This window comes from Pseudonaja textilis, chromosome 10 (genome assembly GCF_049901715.1).
Source record: "Pseudonaja textilis isolate UNSWEBS1 chromosome 10, rPseTex1.2, whole genome shotgun sequence".
NCBI lineage: Eukaryota > Metazoa > Chordata > Lepidosauria > Squamata > Elapidae > Pseudonaja > Pseudonaja textilis.
The window spans coordinates 1,009,034-1,027,090 of NC_141999.1; the positions used below are offsets into that span (position 1 = coordinate 1,009,034).

The window sequence follows — 18,057 nt, forward strand, 5'->3', positions numbered from 1 at the left end:
GGGGGGACACAGGACAGATAGGGTTGAAGTGAAGAGCACCTATGACTCGGTCCAAAACGTCAAGACCCTCCTGGTCCCTGGAAGTCATGAAGGACAGCAGTAGCAATCCCTGCATACAAATCATGTCAGGTAAGGACAACGGAGATGACTGGTCTCCGAAGGCAACTGGATTAGGGCTGTGAAACACCTGGGATCCAGTCCCCAAAGAGGCTGGGGAGCACCTCCCTGGAACACCTTGCACTGATTCCTGGGATTCCCAACAAGGTCATTCTTGATCATCCTTGATCCCGATCATCCTTTGATATGAATTTGAACTTTAAAATTACAATTATGGATAGATTACCCGCAAATGTATGCGGGCAAAGCCTGTCCTGAAAAAGAATATGCAAATGCAAAATCCCCGCTGGGCAACTGCAGCGCCCAGAGCTCTTTATCTTTTGACCTACAAGAATTCTGCTCTGCCACCTCTCACCTCTTCAGCTTCACTGGAAACCTCCTGCACTTCCTTCACCTCATCTCTGCAAACTGACTGACCAGCAGGTGGACAAGAGCCAGGAAGAAAAATCCTGCAGCCAAACTGCATTCGGGGGCCCCTGGGTAACCCAGCAGAAGGTGGTTTATGGAGGCCTCCTCCCTTGGCAGGAAGTTTTAGGGTGGAAAGCCAGAGGAGCTTTAGTCCAAGCGCATTCCCAAAAGGAACGTGGTGCATAAATGTGTTCCTTTATTCAGTTTGCATGGCTTGTTGGAGGGATTTTTTGCCCCTCCTCTTTCCCTGGTTGGAGCCTGCCAGCTCTAACAAAACCCCAACGCCAAAAGCCCAGGGACCAGAAACCAGGCGCGCCCCCCAGTCCTGAGCCTGGCCCCACCTTGCTCAGCAGCTTCTCACCTGGATCTGCTGGGCGAAGTGAACAATGTCCTGCTCGGGTTGGTTTCCCAAGGCCAGCATCCGCCCTCGGCTCTCCAGGAATTGTTTCAGCTTCTCTGAGAGCTGCTCGTACTGTTCCATCTGGGGCAGGACCTTCTTCCAGGTGTCTTCCTTCTCTTGCTGCTGCCGCCACAGGTGGCTGAAGCGCTGGGTCACGTCCGCCAGTTTGGTCTGGAGGGCGGCAGCGGTGGTGCTGTCGGCGCTTTCCATGAACCGGGTCACCATTTCACGAGTGGCTTCCAGGCTGCTCTTTTGCCTGGCAATGTCTTGCTTGAGCTTCTGCAACAGGAAGGACGCACATATTGGGCTCAGGAGAGCGGCCTGCCGCCTGGGAGAAGAGGAGCCCTGGATTCTGGGCCAGCCTTTCTTTTAACAAGCGGGAGCTGAGGCTGTCTCACAGATCCAAGGAAATCCGGGGTGTTCTCTTTTTATCCCTCTGGGATAAAGTGCAGTGCAGCCGCCACCGCCGCATAGGACCCCCTGCTTCTGCTTGGACTGGGGCCTTTTCACAAGCTCTTCCCCAATATCCCCCTCAAGGCTCAGCTCAATGCCAAGAGCCTGGCTGGCTGCTCTTTACGGCTGCAAAAGATGCAGGTCCTTTGAGATTGAAGGCTGGATAGAAGCAACTCAGAAGTTTGGAATCATTCCAGATTCCGGCTCTCCCTGCAGGAAGGAACTCTGCTTTTTGGCTAATGAACTTTGGGAGATACTATTTTATTCATCACTCCTTTCTGGAGACTTTGCGTGAGAAGTGTCCCAATTTACTCCTAAGTAGCCACATGTTCTATATTCTACATTCAGCTGGATCTCCATTTTGATCTCAGATGCTCAGGCACTCTGCACATACTCAAGGAGTGGCTTTTATCACCCATCCGGTGCCATACAGCAAATCTTTGTACCGAAAGCAACAACTATGGTTTTCATATCATTTTCATTTTCAAAATTGGATTTGGGTAAAATAATAATGATAAAGACAAGGAAACGCCAGGTTATTCAGAAACATTTTCAGTGTTCAAAAAATCCCCATCTTTTTAAAATTATGGAGCAAGACCACAGTCAGAAATCTAAGTGAAATATCTTACTGTGTTTGTAGCGAGTGCCTCCTGGATGGAAAGGGAGGAAAATGCAGACCCATCCTCCCCTTTGAGAGTTTCCTCAGTCTCAGCCATGGACTGAAGGAGGCTCTCCAGCGCCTCTTGGACACTCTGGGACTGAGCAATGGACTTCTGCAAAAGATCCGAGCGCTCGGCCATCCGACAGGAAAGGCTCTGAAATCGGCTCATAATGGAATCTGTGCAAGAGTCAAATGAAATACAGTGGGAAATTCCAATGGCCCCCAAAATGCAGAACTTTGGAACCAAAGCATTCAAGACTCTCTAGCATTATCAGAAACTGCCCAAGAGGCTCAGAAGGGGCTTAAGGCTGTAAATACTCCGGGGCGCCTCCTTCCTCACTTTAATCCCCGCCCCCGCAGCTACCCTTAACCATTGATCATGCTGAATAGACTTGAAGTGCACCAGGTTGGCACAGCTTCCTTAGACACCCTCCCCCCCCCGCCCCCGCTTTACCTGTGGTCTGCTGGATGCCTCTGTGGTCAGGAACTGGGGCTTCCCTTATTTCCAGGAGGGACCGAGCAGCTTTTTCAAGCTTTTCTACAGGCACCTGATGCTCTGCAAGGTCCTCCTGCAGGTGCTGTTGGAAGCAACGAGAAGGAGGCAGGAATCAACGCAGGAAGAAATACTAGAACTGGACTAAAGGAGTCAAAGTCTTCAGAAAGGGGTTCTGAGGGTCAAGCCTAGGTAGAACCCCCCCCCTCAGAAACGCACAGTTATCAATCAATCTATCCAATGTTTATTGTCAATGCTCAAGATGCGTACAATGAAACTGAAACTATTCCTGGTTTTCCTTCACCCGCTAGAACCCGTTACGTAAGGCAGGAGGTGAGGGGAAGGTGCCAATTCCCAGCTGACGGCCTCGTTCCATTGAGGCTCCCCTGAGAGAAGGTTTCCCCCCCCCCAACAAAGGCAGGCTCATGTGGGTGTGGCCCAGCCTTTTCTAGCGGAAACTACAGGTAAAAAGTCTGCAAAAGGTTAAAGCCAAGGAGTAAGTGTACTTGCTGGCTTACTTTGGTGTTAGCCAGCTGCCTTTGCAAAATGGCCGGATCAGAGGAAATGGGCTCCACCAGGAGGAGGGTCACAGCCTCTTCGCTCTCTTGCAGCCACGACCGGAGAGATTCTGCTACATCTTGGAACTGCCGAGAGCGATCCAGCAGGAGGTTCAGGTGGAGGCCAAGGGCAGAGCACTGCAAACAGGAGAAAAGGCTCAGTGGGACTTTTCTAAAGATACTCCCCCTCTCCCCCAAGAACACTTTTTCTGTTTCCAGGGACAAGGCCCGACATGAACTGAGGTGCTCGCCTTTCCCAGCGGTCTCAGAGAAATCCGCCGAAAAACCATTAGGCTGCTGCCTCACCATGGAGGCTCACAATTTTAAAACAATGTTATTAAAGATTAGAATTACAACAGTAAAAATTAATACAAAGAAAAAAGAATAAAAAGAAAAAGGAGAAAGAGTAAAAGTAGAATAAAGAAAAAGAAATGAGATATATAAAGAAATGATTTCCTATCTAGTAATTTATAACTTCTTAAAAGACAACAATCCTTTCTTCCCATATTCCATCTATAAACAAAGCCAGAAAAAAATGTCATTTTAGCCCAGTCCATTCAGGGCTATTAGAGATTACAACAGATCTATGTTAATCTTGTTCAGATGAATCAATGTTACAGTCCCTCTTTTTATTGTAAGTATCTTTAGTCCCTTCAAATAATGTTATAGAACTTGATTTGTTTTCATTTTTGTTTTATCCCTTCTCAGGGGACTCTTCAAAACTTTAACAAACCTCTTTTGTAAATCCAACATAAGAAAATTACATAATTATCATTCTTGGTTTATTGTTTGTATATTCCTTTTAATTATTAACATATCTGCCAATTTTTGTATGATCATTTCTGTCATATTTGTAGCCTATCATTTGTACATCCGCTTTTAACTCAGTCTTGATCTTGTCAGGTGCACTATGTAATCCTTTTCTTTATCCTCTTTTAGGCAGTCTGCCCATAAAGGCAGATGTCTCTCTTGACACTAAAAATTAACTTCTAAGTCTATTGTTCAAAAATCTCCTTCAATGCATCCAATGTTAGAATGTTTTGCTTCATTCTGTAACTGTAAGTCAAGTTTATGTGTTCTTCTCCTTTAATTGTAATTTTTAATTCCCTCTAGTCTAATGTCTTAATTTTTAAAATCTTTTTTGAAAAAAACAACAACCAATTTTTCCACAGAATTCTTTACCAATTCCAAAATCTTATTTCCAATTTATCTGAAGCCTTAGTCCATCTGTAATTTTCCCAAAATTGTCTTTTTGCAGTTTATTAAAAATATTTTAAAGTCAAACTTGTAATTAAAATGTTCTTTAACTCCTAAGGGCTAAAGGAAACTTGCCCTGTGGTGTCAAATCTGTCAAACTAAAGGTGGTTAATAGCTAAAAAGCAGTTAAGTAAGCAAACTTGGGGTTCTTTCAAAGCCGCTGACAGTGGTTTGAGCAAAATGATTATTCCCTCATCTCCGAGAGCTCTAAGCCTACCAGAGACTCCTATCTTGCAGTTCCCTCACAAGGAATAGCTGTCTGGACTCTGGAGCACATAGCGGTGATCTCAAGTTCTCTCCTTGCCCAGAGAAGACCGATAAAGAGCCGGCTCTTTATTCTGCTACAGCTCCATTGCTGGCTCAGCTTTTAACGGAGCTGCCTTTGGCTGCCATTTCTTCCTTCGAAAGCCTCTCAATGGAACTTTGCAAAATATAGGATCAATAAAGATCCTGGGCTGGCATAGCAGAAGCTTTTATGCAAGAAAGTTTGCTCAGTTGCTTCTGAAGTCTTAACATGCAGTTTTTCTTTGTAACTCTAAGATGCACGTGTAGTCTGGAAAAAAGGGGGGAAAAAACCAGAAAATGATGGCACAAAAGTTAAGTTGCTGGTCCTCAACATTCTTCATGGTCCTTAGCTTTTAGGTAAGAAAAGAGGGATGGAGGGAGACCAGCTGCCCTTCGCCTGCTTGATTAAGTCCCTTCCAGGATTTCCAGTCACTCTTTGAAGGGTGTTGCTGCTTCAAATCTTTAGCCGTGGTCGGAGAGCAGATCGCCTATTCTCCAAAGAGAACATCAGGGATCCCTGGAAACAACTATCACGGTGGTGCACAGGTGGGACTCCAAGGGCAGCGTGATGACCTGCAGTCTCTCAAAATAACCCAAAACCCAAAACATGCATTTAAGTCCGGTAAGGCCTTCGACTTAACTTCACTGTTTTATTAGGCACAGTTTAAAGTCACAAAAGTAAATAATGAGGCAAAAGGAAACCAAAACAAACCGCACTGACGAGAGTTCTGAAGCAAGCCAGGATAATTAATCATACATTCCAGGAAGATAACCGAGGAGAGTCCATGGGAAGAACGCCAGCAAAGATAAACCTCTTTCAAAGGAAACACTAAACTTTGACTCCAGCAATCCTGACTGCGCAGTTACAAACTTCTATACATGGCTCCCAGCTGCAAGCCACGAGGAGGATCATGATAATCTCCTCCTGAGTAGACCTCGCTTTTCCCTGATCCTCTCCTCCCTGCGTGACCCAGGACGGAGAGGGGATGGGCCTGGATCCTCTTCTGATTGCTCAGCTGGCCTCTGCCCTTCCCCAGCTCTGGAGCCACACTCCCACTCCCTGTTGGCTGTTCCTCCTCTTCCTCAGAGTCAGTCTCCACCAGGGGCAGGACAGGCCATTTCTTCCCTACACTGCAGTGGCTGAAACCCAACGGAGAGCAGGGAGTGACTGACTGCGGGGATTAAGCTCTCAATGGCAACCTTGTTTTGAAAACGAGGCTCACTTGTGTCTCCTGACAAGACCGCTGTCCTCCTGAGACGGGCTTTTCTGCTAGAGCGACGTCCTGGGCGGGGCCAGGGTACCCTAGGGGCGGGACCGCGTTGGGCGAGGCCCTCTTCTCCCCCTCTGCAGAGAAAGCCCTCCGGCCTGACTGCCTGTGGAAAGACCTGGGAAGCAGAGCAGTGCTCAGGTGAGGCCAAGGGCTGCTGGGTGTCCGTCTCAACTTAGGTTGTGCTTGGGCACAGAGCCAGGGCTCCTCTTCTCCTTTACATTACAACAACGGTGTGGTCCAGCCTCTTGAAGAATGCAGCGACAGAGACAACAAAGTAGAAAACTGTTGCTACATTATAAAAAGAAACAAGAGAAACTAAAAATAGCCAAGTCCTAAATAAACCTGAAACTGCACAAGGAACAAACTGAAATATCTCCAAAATAAAAGTATCAAAAAACTCGAGCGACTGTTACAGAAAATAGCACCAAATGGTTCCTTCTTCTTCCTTCTGTTCAATTGTGCCGGATTCTTGGAGGCTGCCAGAAGAAGTCCCTGCGTTTTCCTTGGCCAGGTTTTTCAGAAGCGGATTGTCCTCCTTATCGCCCAAGGTCACCTGGCGAGCTTCCCACCCAAGGCAGGACTAGAACTCAGGCTCTCCCGACTGAGGCCTGTTGCCTTCAGCAATAAACCAAAGTGGCTCTTTTAAAAAGGTATTTAAACATCCATAAAATCAAATTAAATAAGAACACGAAAGCCAGAACTCAGAACTAAAGTTATTTTCTACTGGTAGAAAGATACCAATAGTAAGATATTAATCGCAGAAAACTGGGAGAAAACGAGGGGTGTCTCTATGAATAAAGAACAAGAATGAGTAAAACGAGCGTTCCCCACAGAGGAAGGGGTTACCATCACACAGGACACCCCCCAATCTTCAGTTTACTACTGAGGGGGAATTGCTTCTAGAAAAGCCATCCTTAACCCTAAGGATACTTCTCATTGTGTGAAAAAGTATTTGGTCCTTCTGGTTTACTGAAGTTTTGCATGTTTGCAGCTGTATATAATCAGAGTTTCCTGTGGGTCCTGTTGAAATACATAAAAAGTTGAGGGACCATACAGAAACAAAGCACGGAGCCAGTTCCATTTATTTTGTAAGCACAGCTATCCAGCATGTGACACGTGAAGGGTGCAAAAGGGTTTGATTTTAGTTGCCAGTAAACGATGCTTGGTGACTCAGCGATTAGAATGCAGCATTGCAGGATGACTCTGCCCACTGCCAGCAGTGCCATCCTACCCAGCTCAAGGTTGACTCAGCCTTCCATCCATCTGAGGTTGGTAAAATGAGGACCAGAGGGTTGCGGGCAAGAGGCTGACTCTGTAAAACCACTCAAGAGAGGGCTGTAAAGCACTGTAAAGTGGCATATAAGTCTAAGTGCTATTGTTAGTGTTATTTCATGCAATAATCAATTGTCACTCCTATCACTGAATAGGAATTTGGCCTGCAGAGAGCCAATATTGGAGAGTTTTTGAAGATCAACTCTTCTTCCAGATCTATCACCATATATGTATGAACTTTGGGTTTTGGCTTGGCTGTCCCAAAACACTTGAATCTGTTCTATGTTGAGTCTCTTGCAGACTCAATGATATTTCTTGCAGATACTCCTGTGCCCCATTGTTCCTATTTTGCTGTTGCTTGCAGCCAGTCCGTGTGATCTATTTGCAGCAGTTAAACGTTGTTTCTTTAGCTTCTTTGCAGAAAAAACCGTCTGTTGCTGTCTTCTCAATTCTGGATTTGTAAGCCTTTATGCTTATGGCTTGGTCTTTACTCCCGCTGTCTCTTTCTTCAACTTTCTGCTTTTAGCCATTAGTAGATTTTGTTGTTATCTGCTTTGCCTGCTAGTTGTTGCTGTGGTTGTAAGATTTTGCCTTGCTATGTTTCTTTTCTAGTCTTCATTTGGTCTTTCCTGTTGGTCTCTCCAGTACTCAGGAAGCCCTCAAGGGGTACTGGCTTAAGTGCATTTCCTTCAGATATCATTATTTCACCTGCTTCTTCAACTGTCTGGTGTCCCTGCAACCGTCCACACCCACCTCTGCTCCTTCATTAGAAGAGTCAGTCAATGTTGCTGAGCGGATGGTTTTTCTGATCCAGGCCTTTGAGTTTTGCTTAAATCCTGTCAGCTATTCCAGCTGTGTATCTAATGACCAAAACTGTCCAGGTGTTAATTGCCTTGATGGTATTTCCTGCACTGAGCTTTAAGTCCTTCACTCTCCTTGTCTATTCATTTCTCACTTTCTTCTTGAATTCAGTGACTGAGCTTGCAGGATGCTGAGGTATTTGTAGCAATTGTTTTCATTCAGACTTTTGATGCTATTTCCACAGGGTATTTTGATTCCTTCATTTTTTACTATTTTTCCTCCTGTTGATGGTAAGATGGCACATTTGCCCAGCCCAAACTCCACTGAGATATCTTGGCGGTATATATTCGGACAGTGATGATCGGGGATTTGGTGCTTTTCTATACAGCTTCAGATTGTCCAGCTAAAAAGAAGGTGGGATGGCCTGTCAGATGGTTTTGATATTGATAGCCATGGCCTGACTTGTTCAGTGTTCAGTGTAATATGGAGCACTGGCATTCTTCCTAGTGCGCAATGGTTTTCAGCGTGATGTGATCCCATGAATCCCATTCTTATCCAGTACATTTCTCATGGTAGAATTATGAAGGCCGATTTTAGTCAAGGAGAGGCCCACAGATCTCTGGATGTTGTTCAGGGTTGTTGTTGTTTTAAGGTTTCCTGATACAGTGATGTGACCAAGTATGTCGTGCCTCTCAAATCTGTGTAGTGAGAACTTCACTGTGGTGAAGTTCGTTTTATAAGCTGGGTTTGGCGCAAAGTAGCACGTCTATCCAATGAAACAACTGGCCCCAGTTATCCTTTTAATTAGATTAAGGACAGGAGGACAGTTGCATTCCCTCACTGGCTCAGGCAAAAATTCGGACAATCTGCCAGGAGGCCAATACTTTTCCACAACCAGAGTTATTCTAACAACCGGCCTCTGGCTTTGAGGATGTCATAGAAGAAATGGAAAGAACCCTGGGAGCAGATACGATGGGCTGCCCAGAGGGAAGACCCCTTTCCTTTTAAAGGTCTCTCATACCTTAGAGTGGAGGGTGCCGTATCTCCTGCTGGCGTCTTCCAGTTTGCTCTCCACTAATGTCCTGGTGGCCGATATCTCAGGGCACAGCTCCCCTCCTCTTGCAGCAGCCACAGCCGTCTCAGCATCCAACACTTTCTGCCCCGACATCGTGACAAAACGCAAGTCCCCCTTGTGGGAAATCACGTCTTCGGAGAAGCTGCTCTGCTGGAGGAGCACCGGCTGAAGGGACTCCAGACTGCCGTCCCCTGCACACATCTTCTCCAAGTCTTGCTCGGCCTGTTCCAGCCAGGCGGCAAACTCTTGGTGGTCCCGCAAAAACTTCTGCAGCTCATCGCGGAGCGCCTGCACTTGTTTGAGCTGCCCCTCTGTCTGAGACAAGGAAGCAGCATACTGGTCCTTCAGCTCTCCCAGCCTTCTTTGCAGATCCTGCTTCTCCTCCAGGGTAAGATTGTGGTTGTGTCTGTCCAGGAAACCCTGGGCTGACTGTGTGGCCAGAATGACATCTTGTTGGTGGGAAAGGAGCTCTTGGTGATGGACCTGGAAAGAAAACATTAAAAGAAAACTACATTAAAAGTATATCAAGCCAGACTGCCAATGGAAAATTCAAAGCCAGACCCTGCAGGCCAGGAAGAGGAATCTCTGGCTGTTGTCCCAGGCTTGACTCGCTCCTTCCCAACAGAGGGAGCCCAAGATGGTTTTAGTTATAGACTTGTCATATAAATATCCGCAGGGATGCATCCGTGGCTGCTTCCAAACAGCATGGAATGCCTCCTAGTGGAGTGCGATACAAACAAACAGTGGATTCACTGACGGAAAGGGGACCCTTGATTGCCCCACTGACCCACTTGGAGGTAAGCCTCACAACCCCCTCAGCAAGTAGACGGCCTGGAGTTGGAGCATTCCCAAAACTATCCACCAATCCAGACAACGGCAGCAATTTGACCTGTGTTAAAGAATGAACTGAAAGCCAAGGATGGCCACTATATGACACGGGTGAGATGGGACCCTGCCTCTCAGCCTTGAGCTGGAGTAATGGTGATGCTGCAGTCGATCCATTATTCTCAGAGAAACTCCCAGGCCAGTTAATAGGGATGAAGAAGGATGCTTTGAGGATGCTCTGGAACAGAATGTCCAGTTCTGGGACTCTCACAGAACCTAAAGATTTACATTCATTTCCAGAAAAGAGCTAGGATGCCCTTAGGATTAGAGCCAAGGCACCCAAAATCTACACAGACTGGGTAACAGAGTCTGCGAAACAGTGCTAAAAACGAAATGACACAAATGGATTCATAGCTGAGCCAGGACGTTACTCAGCAAATAGATGCACCAACCTTCAAACTCGTGTAGAGCAAATCAAGATTCTCTTCAACCATTTCCAACAAATGGCCATCAAGGGCACCTTGGACTCTTCCGCCTCCACGGCTTCCACCATCTTTTCCCACTGGCCACAATTTACCTTCTGGGGCCCCTCTAGACTTCTTCACCGATGCCACCCAATGTAGAAGGGATTCAATCTTATTCTGATTTTCTTCAAAGTCTTTAATCACTCTAACCTGGGGTCAAATTTTTGAGAAAAGACAACAAAATAGCAAAATTCCATGGATGTTAATAATCTGTTGCGGCTGGAGTGGGCTGCTTTGAACAGGCTGGGCAGCAAGGATAAGGCAGGAATCCCTTCCTTGGACACCTCCCATAGCCGTTTTGACAGACTCTGCAACGAGCAACTTACATGTATTTATATAATCCAATCTCCTCTTAAAATGTGGTGACTGAACCAGATGTAGAGGTGGAGGAGAGACCATCCAGTCCAATCTCCTACTCAGTGCAGAACCCACCATGGCCTCTCTAACAGGGGATCCTCTGGCAATAAAAGAGCTGAAATTACCCAGCCCTTAGTACTGTCCTACCTTTTCTGTCTGTTGTTGCACCACAGAGCTCACAGCACTTTCAAGCTCCTTCTGGGCGGCCTCCAGCCTTTCCTGCAGAGACAGATACTGGCCCTGAGCCTGGTGGAGCTTTTCTTGCAGGGATTCCAGCTCTCCAAGGGGCAGTTTGATTCTGTTCTCCTCCAGAAAGTCCTCTGTCGCCTTCAAGACGCTCGTGAAGGAAGCAGTCCGGCTGTGCAGACTCCGACGTAAGTCCTGGAGAACAACAAGCGAACCCTTCTGCAAATGTTTAGGAATTGACTTTCAAGGCTGGCATTGCAACTCTCTTCCAATCACCTTTTCCAACATATTCAGTCAAAGAAGATCTCTCGAGCCACCCATTAAAAACTTATCAAAACTTACCATTACTTTTACATTTTGATTTTATTCATTTATTCAACCCACCAAGCAGACTAGACCAGAAAATCAACTTCCCAGGAAGGCGAAACTTACTTTTATTGAGATTGGCTACAATAACCAAATCTTGCAGCTCTGACTGAGCCGTATCTCCTTCTCCTTCTTACCCTCCTGTGAATCAGGGAGGCCCCTGCCTAAGCCTCTTCCGCATATTGTCCTGTAGTTCTGGGTTTGAAAAATCCTTCAGCCCCTTTTGCCTAACGAACGGTCCCTGCGTATCTCCACTCGTCTTCCTGGCTCTCTAAAACAGCATTGGCCAACCTTGGCAACTTCAGCTGCTGGCTGGGGAGTTCTGGGAGATGAAGTGGCCCATCTTGAAGTTGCCAAGATTGACAAATGCTGCTGAAAGCCTTGATGGTCCCCTCATGGAGAGCGGGAGAGGGAAGCTGGGGTGTGGCACAGAAGTTCTCCCACCAGGCCCCACGGAAAGGTCCCGTCTTCCACCCAGGGTCTTCCGGGCGGCCTCCTACTTACGGCCACATCTTTCTGGCTTTGCTCCAGGACAGAGAGGTCTTCTCCCGATGCCCCTGTGGTGGCTGCTTGAGAACCCTGCAGCCGGTCCTCTGCCTGAGCCATCCAGGTGCACATCTCCTGCAGCTTGTGGTCTCGTATGGCTTGTTGTTCTTGCAGCGTCTACATGGCAAGAGGGAGTTTTTAACAATGAAGCAGGAATTTGTTAAGCTTATCAGTTAAACAAGTAGAAAACAAATAAGGCCAGAGAAAATGTAAAACAGAGAAACAGAAGCTGCTGGAGGACAGGATGCACCGTCTGTCCCTCCCTCTCTCTCTCTCGCTCACCTGCACCTTTCCTCTTCCATGCCAGCGTTACAAGTGTGGCTCAACTCACACTGTGGGAGGGGTGGGGGGAAGAAATGGAAGGAGCCAATCGGGTGTTTGTCACCAGCCTAAGGAAATACCCCAGTCAATTTTTGTTTGCCGTCTTGAAGTGGGGGGGAAAAGGGCCATCTACAATGACTTAGCACGACTGCAGTGACCTACAGGAGGTCATTGTATGTGCATGTTTGGGTATGTGAAGGAGAGCAAGAGAGAGAAAGGTTCCACACAAACAGACGTCTTTTGGCCAGCCTTCCCCAACCGGTGGTCTCCAGGGGTGTTGGACTTCCATTCAGACCATCCAGGTGGGCTGGAGATGGTAGGAGTGGAGGTCTGGCACCCTTGGAGGGTGCTGGGTTGGGGGAGGCTGCTCTGGGCACAGAGTAACTTTCAGGTGATTGAGCATGATGTGTGTGACCCTGGACCCTCCTTCTGTCAATGCTCGGCCCCTTCTGATCCGTGGGCCAAGTGAGTCGTCCTGCTTTCTCTGGCAGTCTTAAGCCAAAGAGCAGAAGCAGTTGGAGAAAGGGAGTAAGGGAAGCTCTCCTCAAAAGTGCCCTCCGGCAGTGTACGGAGATCTTCTGCATTAGGGATGGGGCACATTCAATCTGAAAAGGCAAAGCACATTGGTTAATACACACAGAGACAAGAGGCAGAACGCACAGTGGGACAGAGACCACTGTTAAAACAAAAAAACCCTTCCCTCCTGAGCAGGGGAGGCGGGCAGAGGGCGGGTGAGCAGCAGGAACAGGATTGTGCCCAGAAGCGTGGAGGAAGGTGGGCAGCCCAAGGGGAAGGCGTCAAGGCCGGAGGAGGCTGGGCTGAAGCCCAGAAGCTCCTTTGGGGACAAAAGTAGAGCCGGAAAGACGTTTTGATCAGGGCCACTGCGTTTGAGCGGGGAAAGATTCCTTCTCCCCTCTCCAACCACAGCCTTTGCAAATGTTACCTTCTCCCTCGGATGGGGATGAAATTCCGCCCCATATTCCATGCACACACGCACACACACACACACACACTTAATTAAAAAACCTAGCCATCCCTGCCCCGCTTCTCTCTAGCAAGGAGAGGAACCCAGTCAACTGTGCCCCCACCGAAACAGGGATGTTGGTTGAAGATTTTGTGCTGCTATATTTTTTTTTATAGAGAATCATGATAAAGTTAGGCAATTTGAGCATTGGAATTAAAATTTTCAGAAAACTTCTGAGGATGCATCCTCCTTTAAAAGAAAAAAATAGTTATTTCCATATTTTCCTAAAATAGAAGCAGTATTGTGTAAGAATAGCTACACTGCTGAGTTAATTTTAAATATTTACAGATATTTCAATAAAGTATTTTCTAGTTTATTTGGAAGTTTGTATCTAAGCAATAATTGCACTACAATCATTTAGTGAATTTTGGTGCACTAAATTTTAAATTATTTCGGTGCATAAATTTTTCAGTTAGAGAAAATTCAAGATGTGCATTTGGAGCAAAATCCAACACTTTTAACCGGAAGAATAGAATAGAATTTATATAGAAGTCTTCTCCAACGATCTGCTCTCAAAATCCATAAAGAGCCCACCAACCTGAAAGGTTTGGGGACACCTAATGTAGGACGGCTACCTTTAAGGATGGTTTTATATGTAGTTTTTTCATATGTAATAAATTAGAGGAGCTCGTGCTAATGTAGATTATGAACAATTTCCAGGGCATCTGAGTGACAGCCCAGAATAATAGAATAATAATGGAATTGGAAGATCTTCTAGTCCAGGGCTGTCAAACTTGATTTCATGGAGGGCCACATCAGGGGGTGTTGACTTTGGGGGTGGGGGTGGGGGCAAGGCATGGCCTGGTCAGTTCGACATCAGGTTCCCCCTACAATGGCCTCCTGCAGACTTCTGCCAGTGACCACGGTGCTTGGGGGACCGTGTGTGCCCCCCACCCCCGAGTCCCGTTTTTGCTGGCAGAGGCACCGTGGGCTGCTCCTTTGCTGTTTCTGGGGGCACCCCGGGGGCCAGATCTAAGCACCGCACAGGCATCCCTGGGCTTGATACCCCTGTCCTAGTCCAACCCCTGCTCAGGCAGGAGACCCTCTCCCATTTCAGACATTCAGAATGGGTGTCCATCTCAGGCTATTCAGACATTCAGACAAAATGAAATGGGAGACAGGTTTATTTGTGTGTGTTTGAAAGCTAACCAAAATGAAAGCAAGGGGAAGTCACAGCCTTCATGTAAATTTGGGGGGGGGGGAGTGGGGGGCTGGGAGAAATTGTGATAGCCCCCAAAGAAGTACAAAACTTAGCGGATTGTCTCCAGAGCTGGTTTTCATCTGTTGATTCCAAACCGTTCAGATTGGCAGCATTACAACAGAGAGAATCGATTTTAGTTCCTTTACACGCTTGAACTGGGGATGGCCCTGTCCTCCATCTGTCCTCGCCACAGGCCCCCATGAGAGGGCTAAAGTTTCAGAAAAGCTCCCATGTCCTTTTTTGACAGGTAAGAAATTCAGGGAGAAAGTGTCCCAAAGAACGGGGCCACCACTGAGCAGGGTCGTCACCTCCTCTGCACCCAGGAACCTGATGATAAAGAGGTGCCCTCAAAGCACTTCTAGGCCAGTCCAGACTGATGGGTGGGTTTTGTTCCTGGGTACAGAATAACAGAGTAACTGATTTGGAAGGGACCTGGGGAGGTTTTCCAGTCCAGCCCCCTGCTCAAGCAGGAGACCCCACACCATTCTGGGCAAAGGACTGTCTAGCCTCTCCTTAAAACCTCCAGTGATGGAGAACCCACAACTTCTGTTCCGCTGGTTGATCCCTCTCACTGTTGGGAAATTTCTCCTAAATTCTAGGTTGCTTCTCTCCCTTCGTAAGTTTCCATCTGTTGCCTCTTATCCTGCCTTCTGGGGCTTTGGAGAATAGGTCAGGCCCCTCTTCTTTGTGGCAGCCCCTCAGGTATTGGAACTATCATGCCCTTCTTTTCACTAGACTAGACATACCCAATTCCTTCTTCACCTCCGTTCTGCGTATGTTTTAATTGCCAGTCTCTTGATCACCTTTGTTGTTCTTCTCTGCATTCTTTCTAGGGTCTCCACATTGGTTTTGCGTTGTGGTGAGCAGAGCTGTAAGCAGTATTCCAAGTGTGGTCTCACCAAGGCAACATAAAGTGGTATTAACACTTCTCGTGATCTTGATGCTCTTGCGCTGTTGATTTTTGCCTAGAACGGCACTGGCCTTTTGCAAAGACCCTGGCTAACCTTGGGATCAGGCTCCCCCTGTTGTGGCCTCTCTTGCCTGCCTGCCTGCCTCTCCTCGCAGCCCTCTAGACATTCTGCTCGTCTTCCTTGCCCAAGACTGTTCCATCCACCAGCACTTCTGGATCAGCCGTTCTGAACTCATTCAATGCTCTGCTCTGCTCCTCTTTGTCAAGAGTAAAAGCCACACATGCACACACAACCACAACCACACTGCTCCCTATCAAGGACAAGGCAGCCCAGAAGAAGGAAGTCCACCCCGTCATCTCCTCCATCAGCTCTACTGGCTGGAGACAGACCTGCAGGACCTCAGTGTGGGGGGTCACTCTCTCCAACAGCTCCCGAAAAGACCTCTGCAGGTCGTTCAGCAGCCGCAGCAACTGCCCGCTTTGCTCGGGGCTCAAGTCTTGCACGTGCTCAGAAATGAAGAACTGGGTATTCGAGGCCGTCTCATCAAGTTGACTTTTAGTCTCTGTCAGGGGCTTTGTCAGTTCCTGGCCATATCAAGAGAACACAAAGAGAAACTGTTAGCAAGGCAAATTATTCGGGGGCTGGGCAGAAATTACTCAACTGGAAGAAACCACATCACCGCATCATCTTAGGTTTGGTTTATTGGATTTCTTTTTGCTCTGAAAGTCAGCTTCCGTTGCGTTCTTTCTCTGGCCAGAAACAAACCAACATCCCTGGTCTGTTGGACTCTCAAGAGTTTGTTTCCTCTGAAATAATCAAGGCAGTGCATATCACAAGGCGGGGTCTTTCAGTGACCTCATCCAGAGCTCAATTACATCAGTTAGGATACATATATAACATGAATTAGCTGTGCCTCTTTCAGAGCACCACCATATCTGCAAGTGCACTGGAGATGTTTTTCCTGCCATATAAGGCTAAACATTTTAACGGCACAGTCCTGTATTCAAACCATATTTTGGTTGTAGCTAATTAAAAGTAACGTCTTACAGCTTTCAATCCTTTCTCTGCCATCAAGAGAAAGAAAAAGGATCAGCAGCCCTTAATAAAATGGGGTCCAGTGCTAGTCTCTTTTCTCCAAAGGAAACAAAGCCCCAACCTGCTTTTCACAGTTCAAGGAAGGAAGCCACGTCTAACAGGATTTGGCTGAAACGGGGCTCCCTCTTTTCATGAAAGTTGTATCGTAAATGTCTCTGTCTCGGGAGGAAGGGAACAAATCCAGCATCTGGGGTCAAACTCTAGAAAGGAAACTCTTTCGCAGAACTCGTCATCATAGATCAGTGGTGTCAAACTCGTGATGACGTGACGTATCGCAACTTTCCTCCCCTTTGCTAAAATGGAGGGGGGGGGGGCAACACATGACGCATCGCCCTGAGTTTCACGGCCTTGCCATAGATGGTTACAACCCCCCAAAATCACTGCAGATTATAATGGGTCCTGGTTCAAAGCAGTATTAATAAAGGTAAACACACGGGTGGTAAGTTGCTAGCCCTCATTTGCCCATCCCTCACCTCCTCCCACTGACGGGCCAAAAGCCCCACTTGCCAGGAGTGGGGAGAGGTTCATCCAAGGGAGTGGACAGAACTGGGCGAGTCCAAGTGTTGTGGGGAAGAACAAGGGAACTGGCACAACAAACCCACCACTTTTTGCCTGGAAAAACAGACAGCAACTTCAAGTATCAGAAAGGCAATTCTGGCCGTTGGATGCCAGTTGCCAAAGGCTCCCGGGAAGCATCTTCCACCAGACCCTCCAAGGGCACCTGGGAGATCAATGCCTGTCATGTGCAATGCTGGGAGAGCCATGCGGCCTAGTTCCAAAAGAGGCCTTCGGCTAACAGGAGAAGGAAGGGTGGTGGTGAGGTCTCAAGAGATGAAGGCAGCATGGATAAGGAAATGTCACCTCCACCAATTCCCACCCACCCACCCCGTCCCCCCCCAAAACTGCCTGGTCCTCTTGCAGACAACCTTAATGTGGCTGTTGCTATGGCTACCTTGCATCGTTGGAGGTAGGGGGTCCAACTGCCGGCCTCGGTCCCAGCACTGGATTCAAGGGCACTGAGTTGCTGGGCGGCGTCTCTCACCCACTCCAGCAGCCCTTGCAGCCTGCCGTGCAGTTCACCACGCCGAGTTTGGATTTTAGCCTCAGAATAAAAAGAGCGTAGAGAATTAAAACCGCTATGTAAACACAAAAGCAAAACCAGGTTTAGCGAAAGGCATCAAATCTTCAGCAACAACAGTCACCCTTTCGAGACAGGGGACAATTCTGAAATGAAATTAATGCCACAGAGGGGGTCTTTCCCTCAGAACTGTTCTGGTCAGCAGGCTCACAAAAGAACGGCCACAAAGCGAGTTACACGTTCTAAGAAAGTGCAGAAAAACAACTGAGGAAAACTGCAAGTACCTTTTTCAAAAACCTTTTGCCATATGGGCAGAAAGGTACCAGGAAGTGGGAGACCCTGAGTTCAAATCCTGCCTTAGCCATGAAAGCCAAATGGATGATTTGGGGCCAGTACCTCCCTCTCAGCCCAACCCTCCTCCAGGGTTGTTACAGTAGGGAAAACCAAAGGAAGAAGACGTGTGCGATAAGTTTGGTCCTTGATTAATTTGTAAAAATAATAACACTGGGGTACACATAAATAAATAAGTGAAGTTTGTAGGAGAAAAGAAAGAAGAAAAGAAATCAGGGTTTG

At 47.4% G+C, this 18,057-nt stretch overlaps 1 protein-coding gene across 1 annotated transcript in view; it reads right to left on the reverse strand.

The window, feature by feature from the left end:
• The window catches only part of LOC113437698 (microtubule actin crosslinking factor 1), a 282,960-nt gene that overhangs the window by 99,418 nt on the left and 165,485 nt on the right, over positions 1-18,057 (reverse strand). Inside the window, 10 exon segments of the mRNA XM_087939498.1 lie at positions 887-1,204; positions 2,008-2,216; positions 2,494-2,617; positions 3,051-3,227; positions 8,997-9,533; positions 10,328-10,549; positions 10,904-11,137; positions 11,813-11,971; positions 15,701-15,895; positions 17,359-17,508. Of these exon segments, the coding sequence (XP_087795624.1) occupies positions 887-1,204; positions 2,008-2,216; positions 2,494-2,617; positions 3,051-3,227; positions 8,997-9,533; positions 10,328-10,549; positions 10,904-11,137; positions 11,813-11,971; positions 15,701-15,895; positions 17,359-17,508 (2,325 nt within the window).